The 24156-nt window shown below is 29.0% G+C and overlaps 2 protein-coding genes across 3 annotated transcripts in view; one reads left to right on the top strand and one right to left on the bottom strand.

The window, feature by feature from the left end:
• LOC148233269 (uncharacterized) overlaps window positions 1–20513 on the top strand; it is a 24413-nt gene extending 3900 nt beyond the window's left edge. The window contains exons 2-6 of the mRNA XM_088190107.1: window positions 18898–19054; window positions 19118–19408; window positions 19477–19622; window positions 20052–20213; window positions 20279–20513. Coding sequence (XP_088046233.1) covers window positions 18908–19054; window positions 19118–19408; window positions 19477–19622; window positions 20052–20213; window positions 20279–20348 — 816 coding nt within the window. The 5' untranslated portion in view covers window positions 18898–18907 and the 3' untranslated portion in view covers window positions 20349–20513. The remainder of the gene's footprint in view (window positions 1–18897; window positions 19055–19117; window positions 19409–19476; window positions 19623–20051; window positions 20214–20278) is intronic.
• Window positions 19641–24156, bottom strand: LOC148233268 (vesicle transport protein GOT1B). 2 transcript variants are annotated; one of them, XM_088190109.1, is made up of 3 exons: window positions 22290–24156; window positions 22149–22210; window positions 19641–20182 (listed from the first exon to the last, which is right to left on the bottom strand). In XM_088190109.1, the coding sequence occupies exon 1, from the start codon at window positions 24099–24101 to the stop codon at window positions 23679–23681; it is 423 nt and encodes a 140-aa protein (XP_088046235.1). In that variant the 5' UTR covers window positions 24102–24156; the 3' UTR covers window positions 19641–20182; window positions 22149–22210; window positions 22290–23678. The 2 variants fall into 2 exon arrangements, with proteins under 2 accessions (XP_088046235.1, XP_088046234.1); XM_088190108.1 differs by lacking the exon at window positions 22149–22210 and having other exon boundaries at window positions 23683–24156.

Genomic DNA, 24156 nt, shown 5'->3' with positions numbered 1-24156 from the left:
AATATGCAGTTAAAATATTTCAGACGATGCATTGTGAAATCAATGCAATTGGAACATTATAAATGGCATTGTATTTATAAATGAAATATATTAATATGAATTGATATATATTTTAATACACATGGCATTTTTTAATTAAACGTTTTTGATCGAAGGTTAATGATCTATATTCAGGTCGCTTGTAACTTAAAAATCAACTTAACTAGGCTTGTCATTTAAATTTATTTACTTTATGAATTGAAATCCCTTTTGTATGGATTATATTAAAAAAAGTCGTGGCAATCATAAACGAAAAGGTCACTTGAAGTTTTCACTTCGTTGATTTTTTAATTATATATTGTTATAAATCAATGTTGTTTTTTACTAACTATAATTATTTTTCCATGCTTGAGTGAATCTAGTTTTTTTGACATATTTTACGCTTGTACAAAAATTTTTATGCGACAACCTTTTCCCAAAGTTTTTGTTTCTTAGTTTGTCAATGTTATTTTAAAAAATCTTTTTTACTTTTATTTTAATAATAAAAGCTCAGTGTGTGATTGTAGATATAAATATTTATTTTTAAGTCTTAAATTTTTATATAAAATGTTTATTATTTTTTTACGATATAAATAGATTTTTTCTAGTTGTTAAATTTTAATTAAGCTAATTAAAAATTATTGCCACTATTATACATAAAATTATTCGTTTATTTCAAATTAAATATTCATTTGCCCTTTTTAAAAAAATATCATGTTGTTATCGTGAAATAAAACGAGTTGACACCACCAGAAATATAAATCGCCAGTGACTATTTAGAACGTAAGCATATTACGTCTACGACACTTTCTTTATACCAATAATCATTGTGAGCACTAAATTATTTATACTCGTTTCTAACATCCAAACAACATAATTTAAAGCAAGAATAAGGTTAACTATATAGTTGTCTTACTGCTATAAATATATTTAGCTATTTGGCTTTGTGGTTTTAACCGGTTTTTTGAAGACAAATAATACTTAAAAAGAAGTATATTGATAATTAATTTGTATATAATACAAGTATACGTATATTTAAAATTAACTAAAAATTTCTAGTTGGCAAAATTATTTAAATTCTAATTTGTAGGGAATCATACATAGCGTCATTTAAGTCAATCTAACGGCGCTTCATAAATCAACTCTTCTAAAAAAATCACATGTTTTTGCGATATATCGCGAGATCACTCAAAAATAGTAAGCAACATCTTTCGAAAGCTATACAAAGATATTTACGAGACCATCGTAAAATAAACACAATTTACGTCTAAAACCATAAATAGTAGACATTGTGGTCAATATTTATATTCACACGCGTGTTTAAGAAATTCTATGGCATTGTCATGCTTTTTACAAAAACGTTTGTCTTCATTAATTTGCTAAATGGCTATCACGCATAAATTCTTATAAGAAAAAAAACTTAAAACATCTGTTTCGACCCCAAATCGTCGCATTGGCTGAACAGTAAAAAGTAGGAAAGAGCCAAACATTTCACCTATCCCAAAAACAGTATATCTATATGTATTGGTATACATACATTAATTGTACAATAAAATATACTAAGAGTATATTTAATTGTACAATTAAATAAACACAAAAATACTTTAAAAATCTGAATAAATAAAAAATAGCACATATATATATAAATAAAAATACCAGGCGTGTGCTGTTAGATACATTCCCTTTCGCTCGCTCGTTAAGTGAAGAGAGTGAGTGAGAGATATGGGCGTGCGTTACATGCGTTCCGCACACCAACTTCTTCTCACTCACTCTCGTAACTTAACACGCGAGCGAGCGAAAAGGAATGTATTTCACCGTACGCGACTATATCGATATTTATATACCAAGTTTTATTTTTAAAATGCTATTCTCGTTAGAAACTCAGCTTTAGATTAATTCAATACATAACAAACACTGTATCATAGTACAAAAATCATCTAAATGCAATTCAACATGATTTAACGACTTTATAAATTTATTAACAATAACTTATTAAGAAAGGATTGATGCAGCATAAATTAGATGTGTATATATTTTATACATATGTATAAAATAAATTATCTTATCTTCGTTATGTAGAGTTTTATTATCTATTCTAAAATTAATTGCTTCTTCAACCATCTCTATAGCTTCTTATAAACTTTAACTTTTTTTATTTACTTACTTCTCAGTTAAATCATTATATATACATATAAAATTATGCCGCCTAAAACATGTAGAATTACATAACCTCAATTTTATATTTGACTTTTGACACGCCTTACTTTCATGTCCCATTTACTTTTTTTTCTTGTATATATTCTAAGTTAAATATTGGCACAAGCGCAATACGACAAAAACAATTCATAATATGTTTTGCAAATAGCTTTCTATGCGTTCAAAGCATGCAAATTAAAAAGGCAAACTGTTTGTAATACCGAGAAAACTAAAATTATCTCAGTCGAACTTTCGAGTTTTGAATCAATATTGCAAAGTCAATGTTAAACATACGTCCCTTTAGAAATATTTGGTTAAAAGTTAACATACCTAAGTCTATACAAAATGAAGAGAACCATTATATTGTATAACCGGTCGAACTTGAAAAAACCAATATATTTTTTATGTAAATTTTTAAGGCCTAATATATGCTGGTGTGTATATATATATACCTATATATAATAAATATTTTTAAGGTAAATTCTTTTTGATATGTGATTTAGATAATGCCATCGCGCTCTTGTAAGAGATCTTCTCATACACGAAAAGATTTATCTATGTCAGTTTACTGTCGGGAACTATAAAAGATCTTAGGTGTTAATTACGCAACGTGAAAATGGTCTCAATTTAGAAGGCTAACAAGATGAAAAATTAGACTTTATAAACGTACTGCGTATATAACATATTTTATTCTAAAAAAGAAGAGTTTAATTTAATAAGGGCATGATGCACCATAGCAAGTTGTCTATCTCGTTTCTTATTGCCATAGAAACCTATTAAAATATGACCTTGTATCAATGTACCATTTTTCAAATATAAAATTCAGTACAAGTAGGTATTTAAGAACGCGTGTTCGATTTAGTGAAAGTAGTATTTTTACGAATTAAAGACCATTTTGTCAAAAAATTTGACGCTCCCAAGAACCTGTCGTGTTTGGTAACCGGGTTAAACCAAAACCTAATAAGACAAGGCATAGCATAAGCTGACCGGAATTTAACACAGTATGACTATTTTACAATCTCAGTAGAAATCATGACACCTGTCAACTGTCCCATTTTTTTCTATTGACTTTCTGTACTCGTGAACATTTGTTTAAGGTCTATTGTAAAGTAAGGTTTCGGTTACACATTTTTGAGTATATACCTATATTACAAGGTGTGATCAATAAATAAATTGATGTCATCATTTGGTTCACGTAATACCACTGTGATGGCCATTAGTCAACTATATCTAAAGTCTAGTTTGTATTCGACAAGAGCCAAGTATATTTGATCTATTCATGCTAAAGAATTTGCTTTATTAAATATAGTTATATGACGCAAATATCAGATAATTACAAACGTTTACAAGATGGCCGTAAAAATGTCGAATATGACAAGAAAGATAGATGGCCTAGTATATCAACTATCATTGAAAATGTGCTTAGTAATGCCAGAATCACTTTTAGATACATTGCTAGAGAACTCGTATGATTCATGCAAATTATTATTTTGATTTAATATTTTGGACATAAAATATGAAAAAAAAATAAAAAATGAATAAAAAATATATAAAATAATTAAATAACAATTAAATAAATTTAAAAACTATTTTAAAAAAAGAAACTTAAAAAGCATTATTACTAATATTTTTTATTATATTCTATTGCACCCCCTTTATCCCTCAACTCTGCTAAAACACATATTTTGTTACACAGTCAGCATTCGACAATGTTTTTGAATAACATTTTCGTTGGCAGTATTTGAACTACAAAAGTAAAGTACTTATTACTGTTGGAGATAATTTTTAAAATATATTTTAAATATCCTAACAAGATAAGGGTACAGATTGTATATATATATATTAGTATTCTCAACGTAGTGTGTATGTAATTAAGCACATTTTTATGTTTCTGTAGGGGTGAGGGTGGTATTGACAATCAGTCAATAATCAGTGATTATCAGCTGCGAGCTATAGATTGCACTAGATGCGTCCCTTTTTCTTGACCGCTGCGATCTCGACGTCAGAGCTCGAGAATGCTCCTCTTACACGAGCCATCCTATTTCTTAACGACCTTACAGACACAACGATGTTTTCGATGTTATCATTAATAATAATGTGTGTGTAAATATAATGCGTGTTTGAGCTGACGTATAATATTATGTATGTATATGTACGTATATAAAATGTTTGAAACATATAGTATAAAGGCTATCATTATGCATTGGGGAAAACCTGTCAAGTCATAATGGTCAGACTTGTAAATAATAAATAAAATATTGCAAACATGTGTCCAACTATTTAGTTTATAAATATAAATAAATTGAAAAATTAAAGAAAAAATCTATTAAATATGCTTTTAGCAATCAATGTCAAGAACTATTATTTATGAAAGGGTTCTGCCCAATATTTTAATAAAATTTAAATCAAAAATCACTGAATAAATTCATTTCTATAGTAATATGTTGAAAAATTAATCAGTGAGTATTTTAAAGTATTTAAAGTAAATTCCAAATAAAATGCTTTAAAAATATTTTCTAGACTTTTATAAAAATTTTCCTTATATCCCTCATATATATAAATATATACAATAAATAGTTAAACAAAACCGGTATTTACTGTATTTAACTCAAAACACGTTAGAAATTAATTTACAGCCACACCTGCCCTTTTTATGGAAATCGAGTCAACGTTTTTGGAATACTATATGATGTTTATCACTCGTGTCTTACCTTGCTAACAAAAACTTGTCCTTGGCAATGAGTCTTGGCATCTGCGACTCGCACTACAACTTCTGCATTTCGCCATCGCCATCAGGTTCACTACTTTTATGTTCAATTGAACACTTTCACGGTCTCTGCCTACGGACATTTCACGCGACTGACCTTTACTTATTAGTAGCAGGTCTTGACAGCGGAATTTAATGCTGAAAATTCGAGCTGAAGGTCGGCCTCGCTCCTTTAATGACCCAAGTCATAAATTGGATACATATATTTTCAGTCAAGAAGGAAATGTACCATATTCATTAAAATTTCAAGAACCTGATTTGACTCACATTCACAATAAATTTAAGAGTTACCTTCGTTGTCATCAAATGTTTACTCACAAAATATGTTCACGCATGAATTTGTAGTTAATTAATTCATTATTTTATTTTCATTTTTGGGGCTTTAAAATATTTAGGAGTATTTAAACTGACCACTAAATAAACGCCTAAACAACTAACGCCCTTGAATATACAAAAAAACAACTTTGCGTAAAATATCATATACGCGTTCCGGAACTAAATGATTATTATGAATAAAAAATAAGATAATAACAAGTTTCCAAATTGTATGTATTTTAAGAACGTGTTATTAAGATGAAAATAATGATGAAACAATAATAAAATCTTATTGATGAATTAGGACAACCGACCTAACCTTAACAATATAGTAGTAATACAGCTGAAAAGGGCTGAATCGATTTATGAATTTATTTATAATATAGAAATATATTAAAATCGAGAATTCGATTTTAATATATTTCGTCTTATTTTCACTGTTAGGAAGTCGTAAAATTGTGCCATCACCATTTTAATGGCAATGACCTCTTATTTGCAAATTAGATGGACAAGAGCAGGTTTATATGCATAATCATTTAAAATGCACTACAGACTAATTTACATGACTAGCTTATTATTATAATAAAAAAAAACAATATGTATGAGTAAACTGATGATTTAAGACTTTTGGGTTTATATTTATATATTAATCTGTAGGTTAATAAATTATGTTAATTAAAATATTACCAATATACCTCATAAACTATTTTATTACCAAAACGTGTATATATTAGCATAGCCCTTTTTAGTATACAAGGTATTCCGGTTTAAATTTAAATTAAAGTGATTTATACAATCGAAGGTTTTGGTACCTGTCCCATTCCTGTTTTCTGACCTTACCTTGAATCCTTTGCTTATCTTGACCTAAATGCGCCGTTTTGAGTAACAAATATATTATATAATAATATAAAATATATGTCAAAAACAAATATTGGTCAGTTGTAAACATTGTTTCATGTTTATTATATTTTTTTATTCCTTGCTTCTTCGCTTTTATAATCAATTTTGCATAAAATTCAATTATGGCATTAGCGCAGCATTCTATCACATCTGATTGTTATTACACAATAGCGTTATTCTTGAACTAAACCGCATGATTAACCTTCGCTTTATTACATTCTAGTTTGTGCATTAAGAAGCCGTTTTGCACTTTGGAATGCTTCTTCATAATTATTTAATAAAATTATTACAATAGATAATCTTAAATATATGTTTCTAGTTAAAAGATTGAAATTACACAACAAAGTATTTTTAATGCTACAAAATTATCTGAAATTATATTATCCATGGCTTGGATGGTGTACAATATAATCTATCTATGTATCCTATTTAATACAAGAGTTGATTTTTTTCAATTACATATTAAAATAAATTATAGGCTTAGAAGTAGATCAGAATAATATTAACTAAAATATTAGTATATTTTAATCCAATTTAAATTAAAATGTCAAGTGCTAAAGTTGCTAAATCAAATATATATAATACTTCTGCGAAAGTAAAATACGGAAATAACATTGAATATATCATTAATATGGATTTTAATCCCAATAAATTTGCATAGAATTGCAATTTTATGGTTCGATGGTTTGACTATCAAATATCAATAAAAAATTTTTTGATGGTTATTGTTCATGTACTTATTGCAAAACATTAATATCATTATCATTATATCAGTTAAACATTATTTATAAATAATTAAATTAATCTATGTATTATTAATAATGTATAGACACAATAATTAATATATATTTTATAACTTATAATAAAATTTAATTATTTGCATCGTCTATTTAAGTGTAAGGGGACATACATATATAATGTGATAACATATTATAATTATTAAATATATTTTCTATAAAAAAAATTATTAGAATACATTTTTATCGGTATACTAGTGAACATATATTTTATCTGACAGGTGCTAATAAAATTAAATGCTACTTCAAACTGACATTTGACATGCGGGAAACGTATAAAAAACGTATTTTAAAAAGTTAAAGGGCGACACATCACCTGTTAAGGCCAAAATATTCCCAACGTACTAATACAGCTTCACTGATATTGACCAGTGAAATTAGATACATTTTATCTGGCTTAGATAGTGAAATTATATTCATACTATAGAAAATATAACACTAAAAAATACCCATTTATTTTCTGTTCAAATCCTAACCCTAAAAAACCCTAAAAAAGTTCTAAACATTACTATAATTTTTAAACTTTCATTAAGTTAATTCACTTAGGTTAGGCTTAGGTTTGAACAGAAAATGTCAAATTTAGTTTCATAGACATATTAAAGCAACATATAATTTCACTAGCGTATTTAAATTAAATTATATTTTCGCTAATAGAAATATATATCTACTGGTGTAAATGTATTTGTACTTCACTAGTGAAAATATAACTTCACCAAAAAATACACATTCACTGTAACATTTATACTTCGCATATAAATAAATAAAATAAAAGTATGTAAATGTATATATTACTACGTATGAAAAAGTTTAAATTATATAATTTTACTATCACCTGCCAGATACAATATATTTTCAGTAGTAAAAATATATATATTTATCTACCAGTAAAAATGTATTCCGATATGATTTCAATGAAATGATATATTTTAAGAATATTTTCGGGATAGATTCGAGCGTCTTTTTTTAGATTCTCTATGAGGTTATCTATCTGAAAATTCTGGTTTAGAATCCGGGACATTATTTCTGTTTTTTAGGGTAGAGGGGGAGGGCAAATGTTGGCCAGTCAGTGGTCGTTCTATAAATATTTCGATGTCATTAAAATTCATATTATTTCATTAAATGACATGCATCAGATGTTTTTAAAGCAAGGATCGACTTTTGATGCCGAAGTGGGACTTTGCAGCCAAATTAGACTGCAAAGTCCCACTTCGGCATCAAAAGGAAATAAATAAAAAAATAAAAAAATTCGGCATCAAAAGAAATAAATAAATAGAGCTAATACTCACGATATATGTTTACATCTTAAATGAGAAACTGCATAGTAAATGCTTACAGCGATCTTCAACTAAGGGCTAAAAATTATTGCCTTCCGCGCATCCTTTCCAAGCAAAGGGTATTTTTTCGGGTGCTTAAGAGTGATCACCGCCTCTGGACGGATGTGCTAATAGGTGGTCTATGAAATATTAACAATTAATTACGCAATTTTTTAGTCCTGAGCTTTCTAAATAATAGATTTTTTTGTGTGTTTTTTTATCTTACTTGCATTGAAATAATAATATGTAATTTTTTTACCATCGTGACACATTGACGTAACCTGTTAGGTCAAGATGGTCTTAATTGAATTAAAATAAATAAATCTTTATTCATTAAAATTCTTAGTTGACATTTGCAGATTTTTTTACAAATAAATTACTTATTTGTAGGAATAAACTGATCAAATACAAACTACTTAAACATACTAATAGATTTTTATAATTATATACATATATAAATTGTCACTTGTGTATATTATCTTAATAATCTGATCTGAAACAGCTTATTTGTAGTAGGAAACTGATACAATACTAACGATGTGATTCACAATAAATTCTAATAATAAAAAGTTAAATTGTATTTATAGGAATGTTTACTGAATTGATAAATTTCTTTTGCCATAATACAATCGCTTGAAAAACATATTTATTATTATTTATTAAAGTAAAAAAATATAAGGATGAAATTCATAAAAACAGTTTTTATGGATGTTTTTATAAGCTTAAATGCAGACTTTGAACACTCAAAACAAAACAATGGTTTGCAGCCTTGCAACTTTGACAAGCACCAACAAAACTCCCGAATTCCTAATGTCATCTATTCTCATGCTTCCTAGAAATGACGTAGATGTTTTATTTTAAAATCTGTTTCTAAAGACAATTAAATTAGTTAGCGACGGTTATAAGCCTAAATCATTGAGATTATGCCTTGAAGATAGTTCCTATTATAAGTTGCGCCCACTGCTGCTACTCAGCGACTCTTTAGTGAATTAAAACTCGTACTTGACGAAGCTGTGAAATAAGTTAATTGCATAAAGTCAAGGCCCACAAACTCAAGCTTTTTAAAGCTCTATATTCTACTGTGATAAATTGTATATATTATAGTTTATGGGGTACTTGTGTTCGAATTGTGTTTTTTTGGACAAAATTTTCCAACTTGCTTCTAAATTTGACAGTGTCATAATAGCTCGATAGCAATGTTCAATGATCATTAGCTTATCTTGCACCTTAACCTGTTGAGTGCCAAAATTTGATATATAAGCTTTTGCTACTTTAACGAAAATTTCCGAATCTTACGTCATCATTGAATAAAGATTCGAATACATTTTTAATGCGCTGTAGCGTATTTTCTTCAGGGGCAAATAATATATTTTATTATTATGTTATACATATACGTCGTATTCTAGATAATTATATCAGAAGGCTCAGTAACAAAAGGGTTAAATTAACAATAATGTTGGATGCGAAGCTGATATTAGAAGGTAAATCGCAAACGCTAAAAGTGCATTATCATGATTACTATCCAGCTCATGGCTCAAGCTATACAGTTCATGGATAACTTTAGCCTGAAAAGGAATGAAATATACAATACCAGTTATTAACTACATATATGCCATCTAACAAGGGATGGGTGTATTATGCTAAAAAACCTTGTTAACGTAAGTGCACGATATGCACGAATATATTTCACAAATTATACTGTTTTAATGCACTATTGCGCACCCACACATGTACTTTCGAATTTTTCAATTTGACCAATATTTTGCAACTGCGCGGCAAATGGGTGTAATCTATTCAGATTGAGCGGTCACTGTTATTGTGCAATGAATGCCCGAGGCGACGTTTGATACCTGACATGAGTCAATTACTGTTTACCGTTTGCATTTCAACGTTCGTGAGTCAAGCTCAAGAACGAGCAATGCCTTTAAAACAGTTGACCAACGAGCAGTTCAAACGCCACTAACAAAAAAATTGACCGTGACGATGAGTTTTCTTGAAGCTTTGTATGAACGCATTTTTGCTGATCGATTATTTAATCGTATAATACAATTCGTATAGGTAATCTTTCTAAAAAATATTTTACGTTACTGTTTTGAGATTTAGCTGTAATGGAAATTTATATTGATGTGAAATGCAATATATGTACAACTAAATTATGAGAAATGCAGTATAATTTATAAAAAAAAATTGCATCATTACAGCAGAATAGACCAGAAGCATAAGTCGGTGAATAATACCTGAAAGATTTAGGCTCGAATCTTATATGAACCTTAGTATTTTTTTAATTCGAAATTTTAATTTTGGATGTATTGATTAATATATAATTAAAATTTTAATTATTCACCGCAGAATAGACTTATCTATATTTCCTAATCTCCCGGTTGTAATAATAGTTTATAATAAATAAAATATATGACACTAATTTAAGACTGATTTCAATGTGGTGTCTCAATACTTGAAAGTGTTGATTCTGTTTACCCGTTTGTAGCGCATTAAGCTAACACATTTCATTCTTGAGATTTTTTTTAATTTTTTTAGAAGTTTTGCTTACATATAGCAAAAAATCGCGATATAAGATATGTGTATTATAATCTTTTTCATAGACGTATGATATTTTAATTATGTTTATGGCTTCACTTATTTTTTTGTTACATTACAATAATAAAAAAAAGATAAGCATAAGCAATACAATCTAAAACTAAGTCTTCCAAACCTTCCAGTTTGTTTGAATATTTACACATTACAGACACTATATTACATTTCATTTTTACATTTATATTTTATTATTATGTAATAAATTATTACTTATATTATTATTTTTATATAAATAAATTTGCAAATAAGCAGCAAAAAATATTTGATCATCAAACTGTGAGGAATTTTCATGTGCGCAATTTTCGTTTGCGCAATAATCCGCTTGCCATTAGCTTTATATTAAAAATTAATATTAAAATACGAAAAATATTAACCGCGAAAAACCATAATAATTATTACAGATAATTATTTCTCTTTAATTTCAACATAAATTATTTTTTCCATTTTTTTTTTAAATAAACGATTAGCGTATTATTTTTATTTTGTCATAGCTTGCACTGAATTCTGATATATTTTAAATCGAAAGCAGAGTTGGAATTTTTAAATAAATGTTCTCTGGCAGAGCTTATATACGATCTGAGAAAGGGAGGAGATCAACGGCCTAATTATCCCTTGACTCCTTAATAATTTTTTGCGTACTTAAAATCGCTATCTGGTTTTACATGTACATTTGTCTGGCTTGCGTGAAACCAGCAACAATGAAATTTATAGTTTCATTTTATTTTTGTCAACATCTCTCTTAATCAGACACTAAAATGCTATATATTTTCTACTGCAAATTACAAAAATACATTAGTTTTTATAGCACTTTCAACAAATCTTACACAAAAAATTACAACGAAATTTTTTTGGATGGAATAAAAACATCCTTATATATAGTACAAAAAGACACACTAATTTAAAAAACTTCACGCCACTGGTGACACGTTTTACTAAGCTTATTATCTAGGGGCGCAGTCTCCTTGCTGGTTCAAAATAGAGCCTCAATCCGTGAATGCAACTCTATAGGCTGCAATCTCTGGATGCGCTGATGATGGCTTATTTTACCCAACCGTCCAAAATAAAAGTTCAACGCCGGACAAAAATATAGAACAAAATCCTCAAAATTTAAGATGACCAGCAAGGATGAAAGCTTGTGCAGAGAAAATATGCCTCGCCGCGGTATTAGCCTGCTATGAGCCCTTTCATGAAAGTCCGATAAACCAAAGACAAAAACACCTTGGAGTAAGATAAAAAAATGTAAAGTTCTCTCTACTCTAGTGGACGACCCAAGATCTACTTTGGTATCCCTGGTTCAAAATCACTGGTATCCCTGGCGCCTGTCGGAAAAAAATTTTAAACACATGTTCTATATTTTTAAGAAATGTATTATTGCGATTTATATCTTAAGAATAGTTCTAATAAACATCGTTATTACATAAGTAGTAACAAACATTTATATTTTTATGTATTTCATAGTTTACAAAAACAAACTAAAAAATCAGCCTTACTTACTAATACTTACAATGTTTTTCAGTTATGACGAATATAAACAAAATTTAAATGAATTAACCTAAAAGTTAAAAATAGAAATACATTGAAACAATGCCAATTGAATTTAAATTGTAATTTCAGAACTAGATTAAATTATAATATGTTGTGCTAATATTTTTTTTAATATTTATTTTTTTAATGCCCCTGTTAATAAAATAACATACGAGCAAAGATGAGCTTTCTAGTTATATTTTACAGACAACTCGTATAAGCGACGGATCTGTTTTATAGGAACAATTTTCAATAAGTTTGGAAGGTTTGGAACGTTCTAATCTACATATTAACTAAGAAATTTTATTTTTATGCAATTATTTATAGTCGGTTTATTATTATAGTTTTATGTGATTATGCGTCATATTTCTCAATGAGTTTACAACAAATTTAAAAGGAATTGTATATATGTCTTCAACAGTCATAGTTGCATAATTGCACACTTCGTGGTTAAATTGAAAGTTCATATTCATAATTGCATCTTAAGTCAACTTGTTTCTGGGTAGCAATGCTTATTAATATTTAGATTAAATTTATATGAATGAAACAATTTATATTATAATATTTATACAGATTTATAGGGGTTTTAGAAGACAAATGTGATAAGTAAATAAATTGTAATAGCATGAACGACTTTCTATACAGTTCAACTACATATATATTGGTTAATAAACTTATCAACTATAATAAATGCTAAATTAGCACTTCACTTTCATAATTTCGCATTAGATAACAGCGCATCGTAGAAAGATACTTATTAAAAAAGTTAAAATCAGTTTTCGTTTTTGGAGACCATAACGAATTCTATAAAAAAAACTCCTAAAATACCTGTGCTTGAATCCCATGTGAACCCACGTGTTTTTCTTATCAATATTATAATTCCAATCGATCATTACAAATTAGGTTTATTATAGATATTTTTGGCAGAGTTTAGGCTTCTTCCATGTATTGGTGTTCTTCTTACTTACTATTTTAGTCAAAAATATATTACAATTAGGCAGATAAGGGTAATTTTAACTGAAGTAAAAATAGTAGTGAAAATAAGGTTTAAACAAATTCAATAAATAATCGTAGCTAATGAAATATATTATGTACATATTTACATTTTTGCAATGTACTGTCATAAAATAAAACGATTTTTAGATTTTTACTTGTCCCGTTTTTTACTCCCTTTCTAAACCTCGACTAATTGTTTAATTAATACGAACAAGGTTAAGGAGCTAATGGACTTGATTTAATACGAACAATTATAAACCAGATTGACAGAGTATTGACGTCAATTTATCCTCTGCAATAATGCTAGGTATTAGTAGTATGGATGTATATTTTTATAAAAATAGAAATCTGATCTAGTAAAAAATGTCGACATATTGAATTTCGTAATTATTTCAATTTGACACATGTGACCATTGACAAACTTTAAACTTTCCCAAAAAAAATGTCTTAGAAATCGACTAATTACTTTGCTTTTTAATTTTTAGGAGCGATCATTGGAAATGATATTAGTTGGTAATATGCTTAGTAAAGTGTACCGATTGTGAAATTGTATTGCCCTTTATATAATGTGATGAACTGGGTGTGGGTGAGGTAACTTTTTAATAGATGTGTTTGGAAATTTTATTGAAAAAATGATAACTGGCATTCCAAAATTAAATATGTACTTTTAAACGGTTTCCTAGACGCGATAAAATAATGAATCATAAAGATTTGCCTGAGATAAATACGAGTTTATCTATATGTTATTCACTTTAGAATATTCCAAAATTTAATAATATCAAAGTAGAGTAATATCACTACCGACACAATGTCACAGAGATGAAATTGCAGCAACTACGAAACACCTATTTGGCATTACATCACATAGCCACAAATAGTAAAAAAGTTTCATTGTGCTAATCTGACCTACTTTAGCTCCTTTCATATCTAATTTCCTTTTGTCACTTTTTCGCTTAAAAGTTTTATGGGTTTCCGCAGCGAAAGCACGTAATGGTCATTTGAGCGAAACGACCAGTGGATCTTTACAAAACAGCTTGAAGATCTAGTTTTGTTCGATTGACTGTTTTTGGAAGAAAACATGCCTCGATATAATATGTACAGACATGTGCAGTTTTTCATTCATTAAATATAAGAGCTGTATAAAAATGCGGCAAGTGTGACGAATCAAGTGGCATTTCAATGCCAGTTGATTAAATAGCTATGTAGTTAATAAAACCATTAAATGGATACAACCGTGTCAAATATGATTAACCAGTTAAATACCGACAATAAACTATGTACAGAAAGTAATCAACTAAACAGACGAGCTCAACCGATATTATACAATAGTTGGAATATTATATATGTATTAAATCTTTTTTAACAATTTTTAAAACTGGCTTTGACATATTATACCACATTTATACACACAGGAAACGGACCAGATATAATAGCAAAAAATACTAAATTCGTCTAATTGTAAAAAAATAGGGAATAAATAATAAATTACGAACCAAATATCACGTAAAACTAAAAACTATGTTAAAATTCACTATAAATACAATATCTTTATATAAAGGATATTAATAAAAAATATGAAGAAAAACGAAACAGATTTATGCTTATATATTACGCGAAAACAATTGCAAAATATTTTGATTAATACATAAAATACCTGCATACTTATCAAAACTTCATAATTTTGTACTTAACTAACTAATAACTAATGCCTGTAAATATACAACATTAATATTGAGACCAAAAACATAAATATATCAATGCATAGTTTATTTTTTCACAATCTCTATTTAGTCATCACGGGATTTTCCTTATGATCATCGTAAAATAAACTGATTCATCTGAAGAAGGCCATTTTAAGATTTATAAGGGTCAAAACAATTATTTTAGTGAAAGCTCAATGATTTATGAATAATATTAAATTATGTCGATAATGAAGATATACTCATAAATAATTAAAAATACTTTTACTGTCGTAGAAATATTTTATATATCGTTAATTCGCCTAATTATTAGATATAATAGACATCAATTATCTCAATTACCAGTAGTTCTCAAAAAAAAAAAATTTAAAAACAATTTATTACATTAAACTTTAATTTACATACTTCAAATACCATTTTAAAATTAAAAAAATATATTTGCTGTCTTCCGAATACAATCTTGTGTTTTGCTAAGTTTCTTCGATCAATTTAAAATATAAATCATAAAAAATAAGTTATATTGATGATACAAAAGTATCATCGCTCTTCATAAGTCATAATACTGAAAGGTACTTTTATTTTATCTGTTAATCGTCTAGAAAATTTCATTTAAAGAATGGATTACCTAAATTTTTAATAATATGTTAATGGTACAAGTTGTTTTAAACTTTAAAACAACTTGTATGCTTTAAAACATAATCATATATACAATTTGATAGGATCAGTCTAATTAGTCATATTTTTATTTTTTTAAATAAAAAATTGAGAACCACTAGTAAATTATGCCAAATCTTCAGGAATATGTACTACAGTGACAATAATTAGTCATTTAATATTAAATATTAATATTTGGTAAAAATATTTTATTTTTAAATAAATATATTTTAATTATTACTATAATATTTTTCATTACACTTATGTCTGACTATTTTGCGCTTTTTTTATATAAATATTTTTTACTAAGCTTTATTTACCGAAGAAGAAAGGACATCCATTATCGCTGATAAAATTTATTTTCGGTAAAAATCGCTAATCTTTTTTATGAAGTATTAAGGTCGGAATAACGTAGACCGAAATGTCTAGACCGGTAATCCAAAAGCTACGGGCTCGAGCCACGACAACATACTCAAATTTTTATTTATAAAAATGCGCAAATGACATCAATTGAATATAAAATATAATACGTATAATAATTTATAATTAATTATATATATATAAGTCACTGATTCTCAGACTGAAAAGTCTGAGGTTTAATACTTACTTGTAAGTATTCATTATGTCTGATTGATCTGCCTAGTAGGTACAGATTCGCACTGCATTGGGCTCAATCCTGTCAAATTACAACGAAAGATAAAAAAATAAGTGTCCAGATCTATATTGATACTAGCTTTATTACATGGCTTTAAAATTTAATTTTAGTGACAAAGCCACTAAAATTCATTAAAAACATTTTTATGGGGCAAAAAACTGAAAAATTCTCACTGTGTGGCTGATTAAATCAATATTTTTTAAATGTACAAATCTGAAAATATATTTATAGCTCTCAAATAACATTTCAATATAATCGCAAATAGATCTAGCAGATGGGTGTATAAGTATATGCACCATTGGCACCAAGTATTTGTCTATTCCTTCTGAAAAGCTATCTGATTATTGCAATCGATTTCTGGCATACCCACTACAAAGTCCATTCGAGCAATATTAAATTTAATGCACTTATGTAACCCAACCAGGAAGAAACTACAAATGCAATCTAGCGGCTTTCTCTTGTGGAATCCCGGTATTTAGAATGGGACAAGCTTTTGAAAAGCATAAGGCGTATCACGTAACCAAGTTACAAATTTATTCATTGAGGAAGAATTTACACAAAGATTTATGTTCATAAAAATAGCACTCGCCTGCTTTAAAAGCATCGCAAGTATCATTTGTGGCTCTATTGCGTGCAATTTTATAAAACACGCTTGTGGGAAAATTTAATTTCTTTTTAGAAACCTCTTTTTTCTTTATCATTGTTACATGGATAGACAGACACGCATATTGTCTATGTAAATGATCTTGTTATTAATAAAATTACAAGCATTCGTCATATCAAATAATTAATCAGAACGCTAGCAACCTTGCTGTGGTTTGCTTTGACGTCATAGTTTGACTTGCTTGGCTTTTGCCAATTATATAATTCGAAATGTATAGCGTGTTTTACATCTTCCTGAAATGACTGGTCTTCGCCCACTATTGGTCAATTCGTCCTCGGTCTACAAACAAGGACAAAAATTGTTTGTTTTTATCTGATCAACCGAGCCTACACTAAATATATCACAATGTATAGTTTTATATCGCAAAAAGTACGATGTATTAAATACAGATGGCCAAAAGCTCCCTAACCATTTAAAAATTGAATACCTTTTTGTATCTACATACATGAAAAATAATATATGATTCATCTTTACATCTGAAAGCTCTTTCATTGTCACTCTTTATATAAGCACATACAAAATACCTGGCTATATCGCTCAGATCTCTCTACGAATACTGTTCTTCAGCTCAAAAAGAAATCAAAGCTTATTAAGAAACACTCTGTTTTAAATATACGATAAATAAATAAAAAAAAGAACGCGCTGGATAATATCTCTTAATTATTCTTACTTCAAAAATTTGCCTTAGCAGCTCCTTTTTGCTTCTGTCTGAATATGCAGTTGTCCATCTTACTGCCATTATATTCCAGATGTATTATCTATAAAAAGAAACAAGCAATTGGGGATGTCTCTGGTTCTTCTTCAAAGTTTGAATATATTCGTTGAATATTTTTGTGGATACGGTCTAAGCACAGTATCAGTTTTTAAAGAAATTATTTGATAAAAATGACTCATTTTATAGTAGTAGTTATCAAAGAAAAATAGTACTCAAAAGTAAAATATAATAATATATTACCCCAAAAGAATCACTTAAGTTTTAAATAGTAACGTGTATTTTGCCTCACTTCGTATAATATATATAATTGATAAGATAATTGTGACGCTTAGAATCAATTAAATATTCTACAACGAGAGATAGTCATAAATTAAAGATTCATAGCTAATAAAATGCAAGCAAATTATGTTTCCACTGCGGTTTACTAGACCTACGTTCTACTTCCAGTGTGTTTTAAATGGCATTATCATTTTCTATTACTCGTAAAATCGTGTAATAAATGAATAAGTGAAATGTCATCCATTGTCACTTAAAAACTCGTATAAAAATAAAATTAAATCGTTTTGATAAGCATTTAACAATCGATGAACTTTATAGACAGTAAAGGAAGTGAATGGAAAAATTATTCTTAGGATGTGCTAATAATGAATTAAAGTATTATGGCTCAAGTAAATTTAAAAACACTAGTTCGTGCAAAAGCGCGATGACTCAGCGTGCATGCCCGAGCGTGTGCGAATAATATTGTAATTACCTTCTAAACTTTTATTATAGTTTTTCATTAGCTCTTTTGTAACGGAGTGTTACATAACAAAAATAATTGTGAAAAATTGTTCTTTGCCCCTGAAGCAATTATCCTATTGCCCATTAAAAATGTATCCGATTCCTTCTTCAATGATGACGTTGGATCTGGCAATTCTCGCCATAGTAACAAAAGTTGATATATCGTATTATGACTCAATAAGAACAAGAAAAAGTATATTCAGCTTTTACCTTCTTTCATCTTAGAATCAGGACTAATCAGTATTCAGTGTTAGGTAGTCATTTCTATTATGACTCCATATTTTCAATGCTTTTCATTAATATTACAGAAACATCACTATGGAGTGTGGACAACGATTGCTAGGATGTTTGGAGCTTGGAGGTGCAGTTCTGTTTACAACAGGATTAGCCGTACGAGCTGCCGTTCAAAAATTGGCATCTCAACCGCAAAATAAGACTAGAGCTATATCTGGAAGTAAAGTTCTGGTAAGATAATCTTCAATAATGCTTATAAATAATACATTTATATAAATTATTATACATTTTTAGATATTAGGTGGAAATAAACAATTTGGACGTGAATTGGTGAGACAGTTCATCCATCGAGACTGTGAAGTGGCCTACGCAGGAACGCAGAACTTTCACTATGACAATTGTAAATTCTTCAAACACAGCTCGTTAGAACCGAAAAAGTTACACGAGCTCGCTAAACAGATTGAGTCAGATTTCGGCGAGATTGATATTCTGGTGTACGCGCACGATCCCAAGCCGCGTATTTACAAAGAAGCAATTGATGAAATTGTTGATGCAGTTGAAAATAGTTTAATCGATCAGTTCAATGTTAGTGGTTTGAATCTGGTAATCTTGGATGATTTAGGGTTTTGTAATTATTGATGTAATGATTTCAGATTGTAACTAAGTTCATACCGAATCTATCAAGGCGATCTGGTCGATTTATAACAATAGAACCTCAAAGAAACGCTTCTGGATTTTCGACGACTCACTCGGCTATATCGACGTTATCGGATACTCTGATTCAACATATGTCCGCTCCGTATGTATTTCAAAGATATTTATAAATTTCTTTAGGGTTTATTACACACAAACATAACAAAGTTGTATAATATAACAATAAAAAAATATAATATATCAAGACCTCACAACAAGAGCATGTAAATTAATGATTGGATTGTATTTTTAAATATGGTGACGCCGGCATAAAAAGTTTACGTCATTCGTCCGCAGACTGAAACGGAGTGCAATGCTCTCTTTGAGTACTGACAAACGTGAATGGTTGATCAGTTATTTTGGCACTTTGATAAATTTCTATTAATCTAGTACAAGAACATGTTGCTGTGAATTACTCTGTACACCACAATATCAATTAACATATTCATGCTGTGAGATTATCATATACACAAAAAATGGAATGATACTTAATCATTGGAGGGATCATAAGATTTTAACACACATATACACACAGGAACAACGGCTTAAGGGTAACACGAGCGCTCCGCAGGACTCAGAGATGCAGCGACCAAGAGAACGTGGAGGACTCAGTGAATGCCATTTTAAACGCAGTCGAGGCCGGCCGTTGCTCAGTCACTTTGCCCACTGCGAAACAACACATAAAAAACATATTAAGGTATTGTCTTTCAAGACTTAATCTCGTATTATGGATCAATCTGAAATTTAATCTTATGGTTTCAGACATATAATAAATGAACTGTGCCAAATGTGGAGCGACACGATAATGAGGCAGCATAAATTGACAGCATAGTTTCAACCGAATCTATGAAATCGACAAAGATGAAAGCCATTGTGACTATTACATTATTTCCATGATAATTATTATACTTTGTGTTTAGTGTGAAATGATTTAGATTTCAATGTAAATATTATTTAATATTTTATATAATAAAACTTTAACAAATTGATGTATTTTTATCATTGTTTTACATTCATCTATATATGGAATTTATACGTATGTTATCTAAGCTAAAAAAACACTCATACGTTTGAAATGAATACCAGCATGATAATAAAACTATTACAATCAATAAACCTAGAACTTCATAAATTATGTATGTATGCATTATTTATATATAAAATTTATGAAATTTTCAATTACTAATTTTATAAAATTGAATCTATAGTTTTAACAAAACTCGAATCAAAATATGTATAATACATTCTTTAGTATAATATATATGCACTGACTAAGACTAGTATTTCAAAAATCAGCTATCACCAATTGTATGTCCTAAACTCATAAATGAACCAATTTACCTATATAAAATATATGCATATATTATATCATTTCTAAGACTTTATATCAAACTCAAAAAATCAAGTAATCAAAAGCTTGAAAGCATTGGCCATTGATCTGTAAAGTTATATTGTTTGTATGACGCCACTGATGTTTTTTTTATTTATTTTGGTTTTACTAAATTAAGAAAAGTTAAGTAAAGTACCAAAGTAAAATCTAAATAAAAAGCATTCTAAACATTACAATTTTGATAGATATTTTATCATAACAATTTAAAAATTCCCAAAACGAATCGTTTCAATAAAATGTTACTAAAATTTGCTAATCATATCAATCGAAATTGTATGTGATCGGACTAATGAAAATGTTGCATTTGAGAATATATAGGTAACATAAAAATTCAGTAAAAGCTAAGATTAGCTGCTTTAAACAGAGCTTATTTTCTGTTAGGTTGACATAATTTCAGTTAGATCTAGAAGTAGTCTACTTAAAAGTACCTTAAAAGGTCTTTAAATTCACATAATATTGTAGAATATAAAGGGTATTTTATTTCAACTATACCCAAAACACTTTTTGGCTAAGGAGCGTGAAAGGTCATTATATGCACAACATATCAGTACCAAAACGGCACAGATTGTGAAGTTATTCTACAAAAATGTGATAGAAAGCGATTCCAAAGGCTAACTATTACATGCAGCAAGAAATTGTTAATGGAAAAAGGTACTCCAAATCAAATTGTAGTATAACTTTATTGGGTTCAGATAATTAAAAGTGAATTCTGGACATTTTTACTTATGAAGACTCTAAGGCAAGAACATATTAAGACATATCTACTAGACTGAGTATCATGTGCTCTCTCAAATGGACACATTTTATTGAGCATATAAATTGTTCCATAAAACGAATTGTTTGTGCATTACCGTTGGACACCTTAAATAAATGCACAAACAATTCGTTTTATGAAACAAAGTATTCATTAAAAGGCACATATTTTTTAAAACAATTCTCTGTTAGACCGCTCCCGTTTAGAACTAACTAGTGAATAAAATGTTCGCTGCAACTTTTTATAAGAAACAAATATATTAATTACGGCAAGAATGTGCTAAAACAAACTACATATTCAACATGTTCTTGCCTTAAATGTTTCAGATAGATTTTGATAAAAATCAATGCATATTTTCTATACAGGGAAAATGAAAAGAAACTTATTATTTTTATAGACTTACGCGTTTTTCTTCCATTATCATTAGTTTAATTGTTAAGGCATAACATATTATATCATTGTTAAGAAGCATTAGTAATCGTATTCACCTTTTGCTAGCTAGGCAATGCCTCTCATTCGCTCAGCATCGACTATTGAAAACTCGAAACAACTAAAAGAATGTGTAAAAAAGATCAAACAATATTTATATTCCGTGTTTGAAGCTTTATGATCTGACGGGGAAAGCTCACCGCAAATTACTATTCTTATAAGTGATCATTGAGGTCTTCAGCATCCACCATATATCTAAGATATTGCTCATTTGAATTTAATTTTTTCCGATTGCTTTTAAATGATCTTTGTTGTACTAATATCAAATATAAAGGAGATTAATGAAAATTAGAAATCGCAAGAACCATACAATACTATTGAACAACTTAATATAATAATGATGAAAATATAAAAAGTAACATAAATAAAAGCCACCTGTGTTTTGAACATATCAATCATATAAATATTTGGGAAACTATGTTAGGTACTTTCCTGATAATGGGCAGCAAATTTATTATAAAAAATATAAGTGCTATTTAACTGGAAATTATTTTGAAAGATATCTTCATTTAAATAAATACTTTGTTCCATAAAACAAATTGTTTAAAAGGATTCGTTGCAGTTATTCATAAGGTGTTCACTATTCTGGCCAATGCTCGCTCACACCTCATCTGCATAACAGTAATGCACAAACAATTCGTTTTATAGAATAATTATTATATACATATATTGCTCGTTTAAATTGTCTTAAAAAAATATTCATGTTCAATGTATCAAAACGTCATGTTACATAAATATAAATAAAGCAAGTGAGCGTTGGTCAAAACAGAGAAACCCCACGAATAAGTCTCCAATGAATCTACTTAAAAAAATGACATTTATAATAGTATATAAATAAATAAAATGTATAAACAAATGATATCTTTTAAAATAAATTTGACCTCTTCTTTAACAGTATATATCAAAAAAAACTCACCTAGGCACATATTTAACCCTTTGGTTGCCGAGCCTTTTGGTAATATCTAAATACCAATATAGTACAAAAAATGATTGTTATTTATCTCTAAAACAAATACCCTAGTAACAAAAATGGATGTATCGAATTTGGGCAACAAAGGGTTAAGGCCTAAAAATAATCAAAATGTACATAAAATACAAAAATATGTAATTATTCCTATTAAACAGTACATATAATATTTATTAAAACATTTTTTTATGTTTAATACATTTTTTTATTAGTTATCATAAATATAAAAGGATATGAAAAGTCATTATAGTATTACAAATGCAATTATACATTATTTTCGCAAAAAAAACAAAACAATAACCAATAAAAACCCATACAGATTACACATATGAAAGAATAATACTCAAACAAAACGTGTTATAGATTTCATCATGCATAATAATACAATTAGAATAATAAATATTTAAACTTTAATATAAAGTTTTTTGGCCATAACGTTAAATCATTCGTCGATGGTTTATAAAATATAATATAACATGGCACAATGACCACATACACGTTGGAAAACAAATCAAGTTCAACTTTGGCGTTTTAGGTTAGGTAATCCGACCGACGTCTTAACTCACACCATGGTCCTGTTCTTGTCGCCGCCCAGCCTGTCCACGATTCCGCTGATGAAGGGCAGGTTGAGGAAGGTTCCGATGACGGGAAGTCTCCTCAGGAAGTTGACCGTGGCCGGGAAGAATCCCTTGAAGAGCAGAAAGAAGCCGTAGATCTCGAGGACCATACCGATGACGGGCCAGCCGAGAAGTACGACGGCGATGCCTCCGAAGAAGGCGACCGTGGCCTTGAGCTTATGCCGCTGGAAGAAGAACCTGACGGTGGTCCCGACGCCGATGACGCAGGCTAGCCCGCTAAGAAAGAGGACGTTGCCGATGGCCAGCAGCCCCTTGTCGAAGAGCAGCACCACCCCCAGGAAGAGGAAGGCCACTCCGAAGCCCACCAGGCCGGCGCCGATCTTCTGAGTGTCCGAAACCTCGAACATCGCGCCCGATTTCAGAAGGACAGATCATCACACGGCGGGGTTGCCATCGCTTCCC

This window comes from Plectrocnemia conspersa, unplaced genomic scaffold (assembly GCF_051122295.1).
Source record: "Plectrocnemia conspersa isolate PC_06_02 unplaced genomic scaffold, ASM5112229v1 ptg000008l, whole genome shotgun sequence".
NCBI lineage: Eukaryota > Metazoa > Arthropoda > Insecta > Trichoptera > Polycentropodidae > Plectrocnemia > Plectrocnemia conspersa.
This window is presented reverse-complemented; position numbering and strand designations above follow the sequence as displayed.

Bases quoted from the DNA above. Each gene is read 5' to 3' on its own strand.
- LOC148233268 (XM_088190108.1), bottom strand. From the start codon at position 24,101: ATGTTCGAGGTTTCGGACACTCAGAAGATCGGCGCCGGCCTGGTGGGC.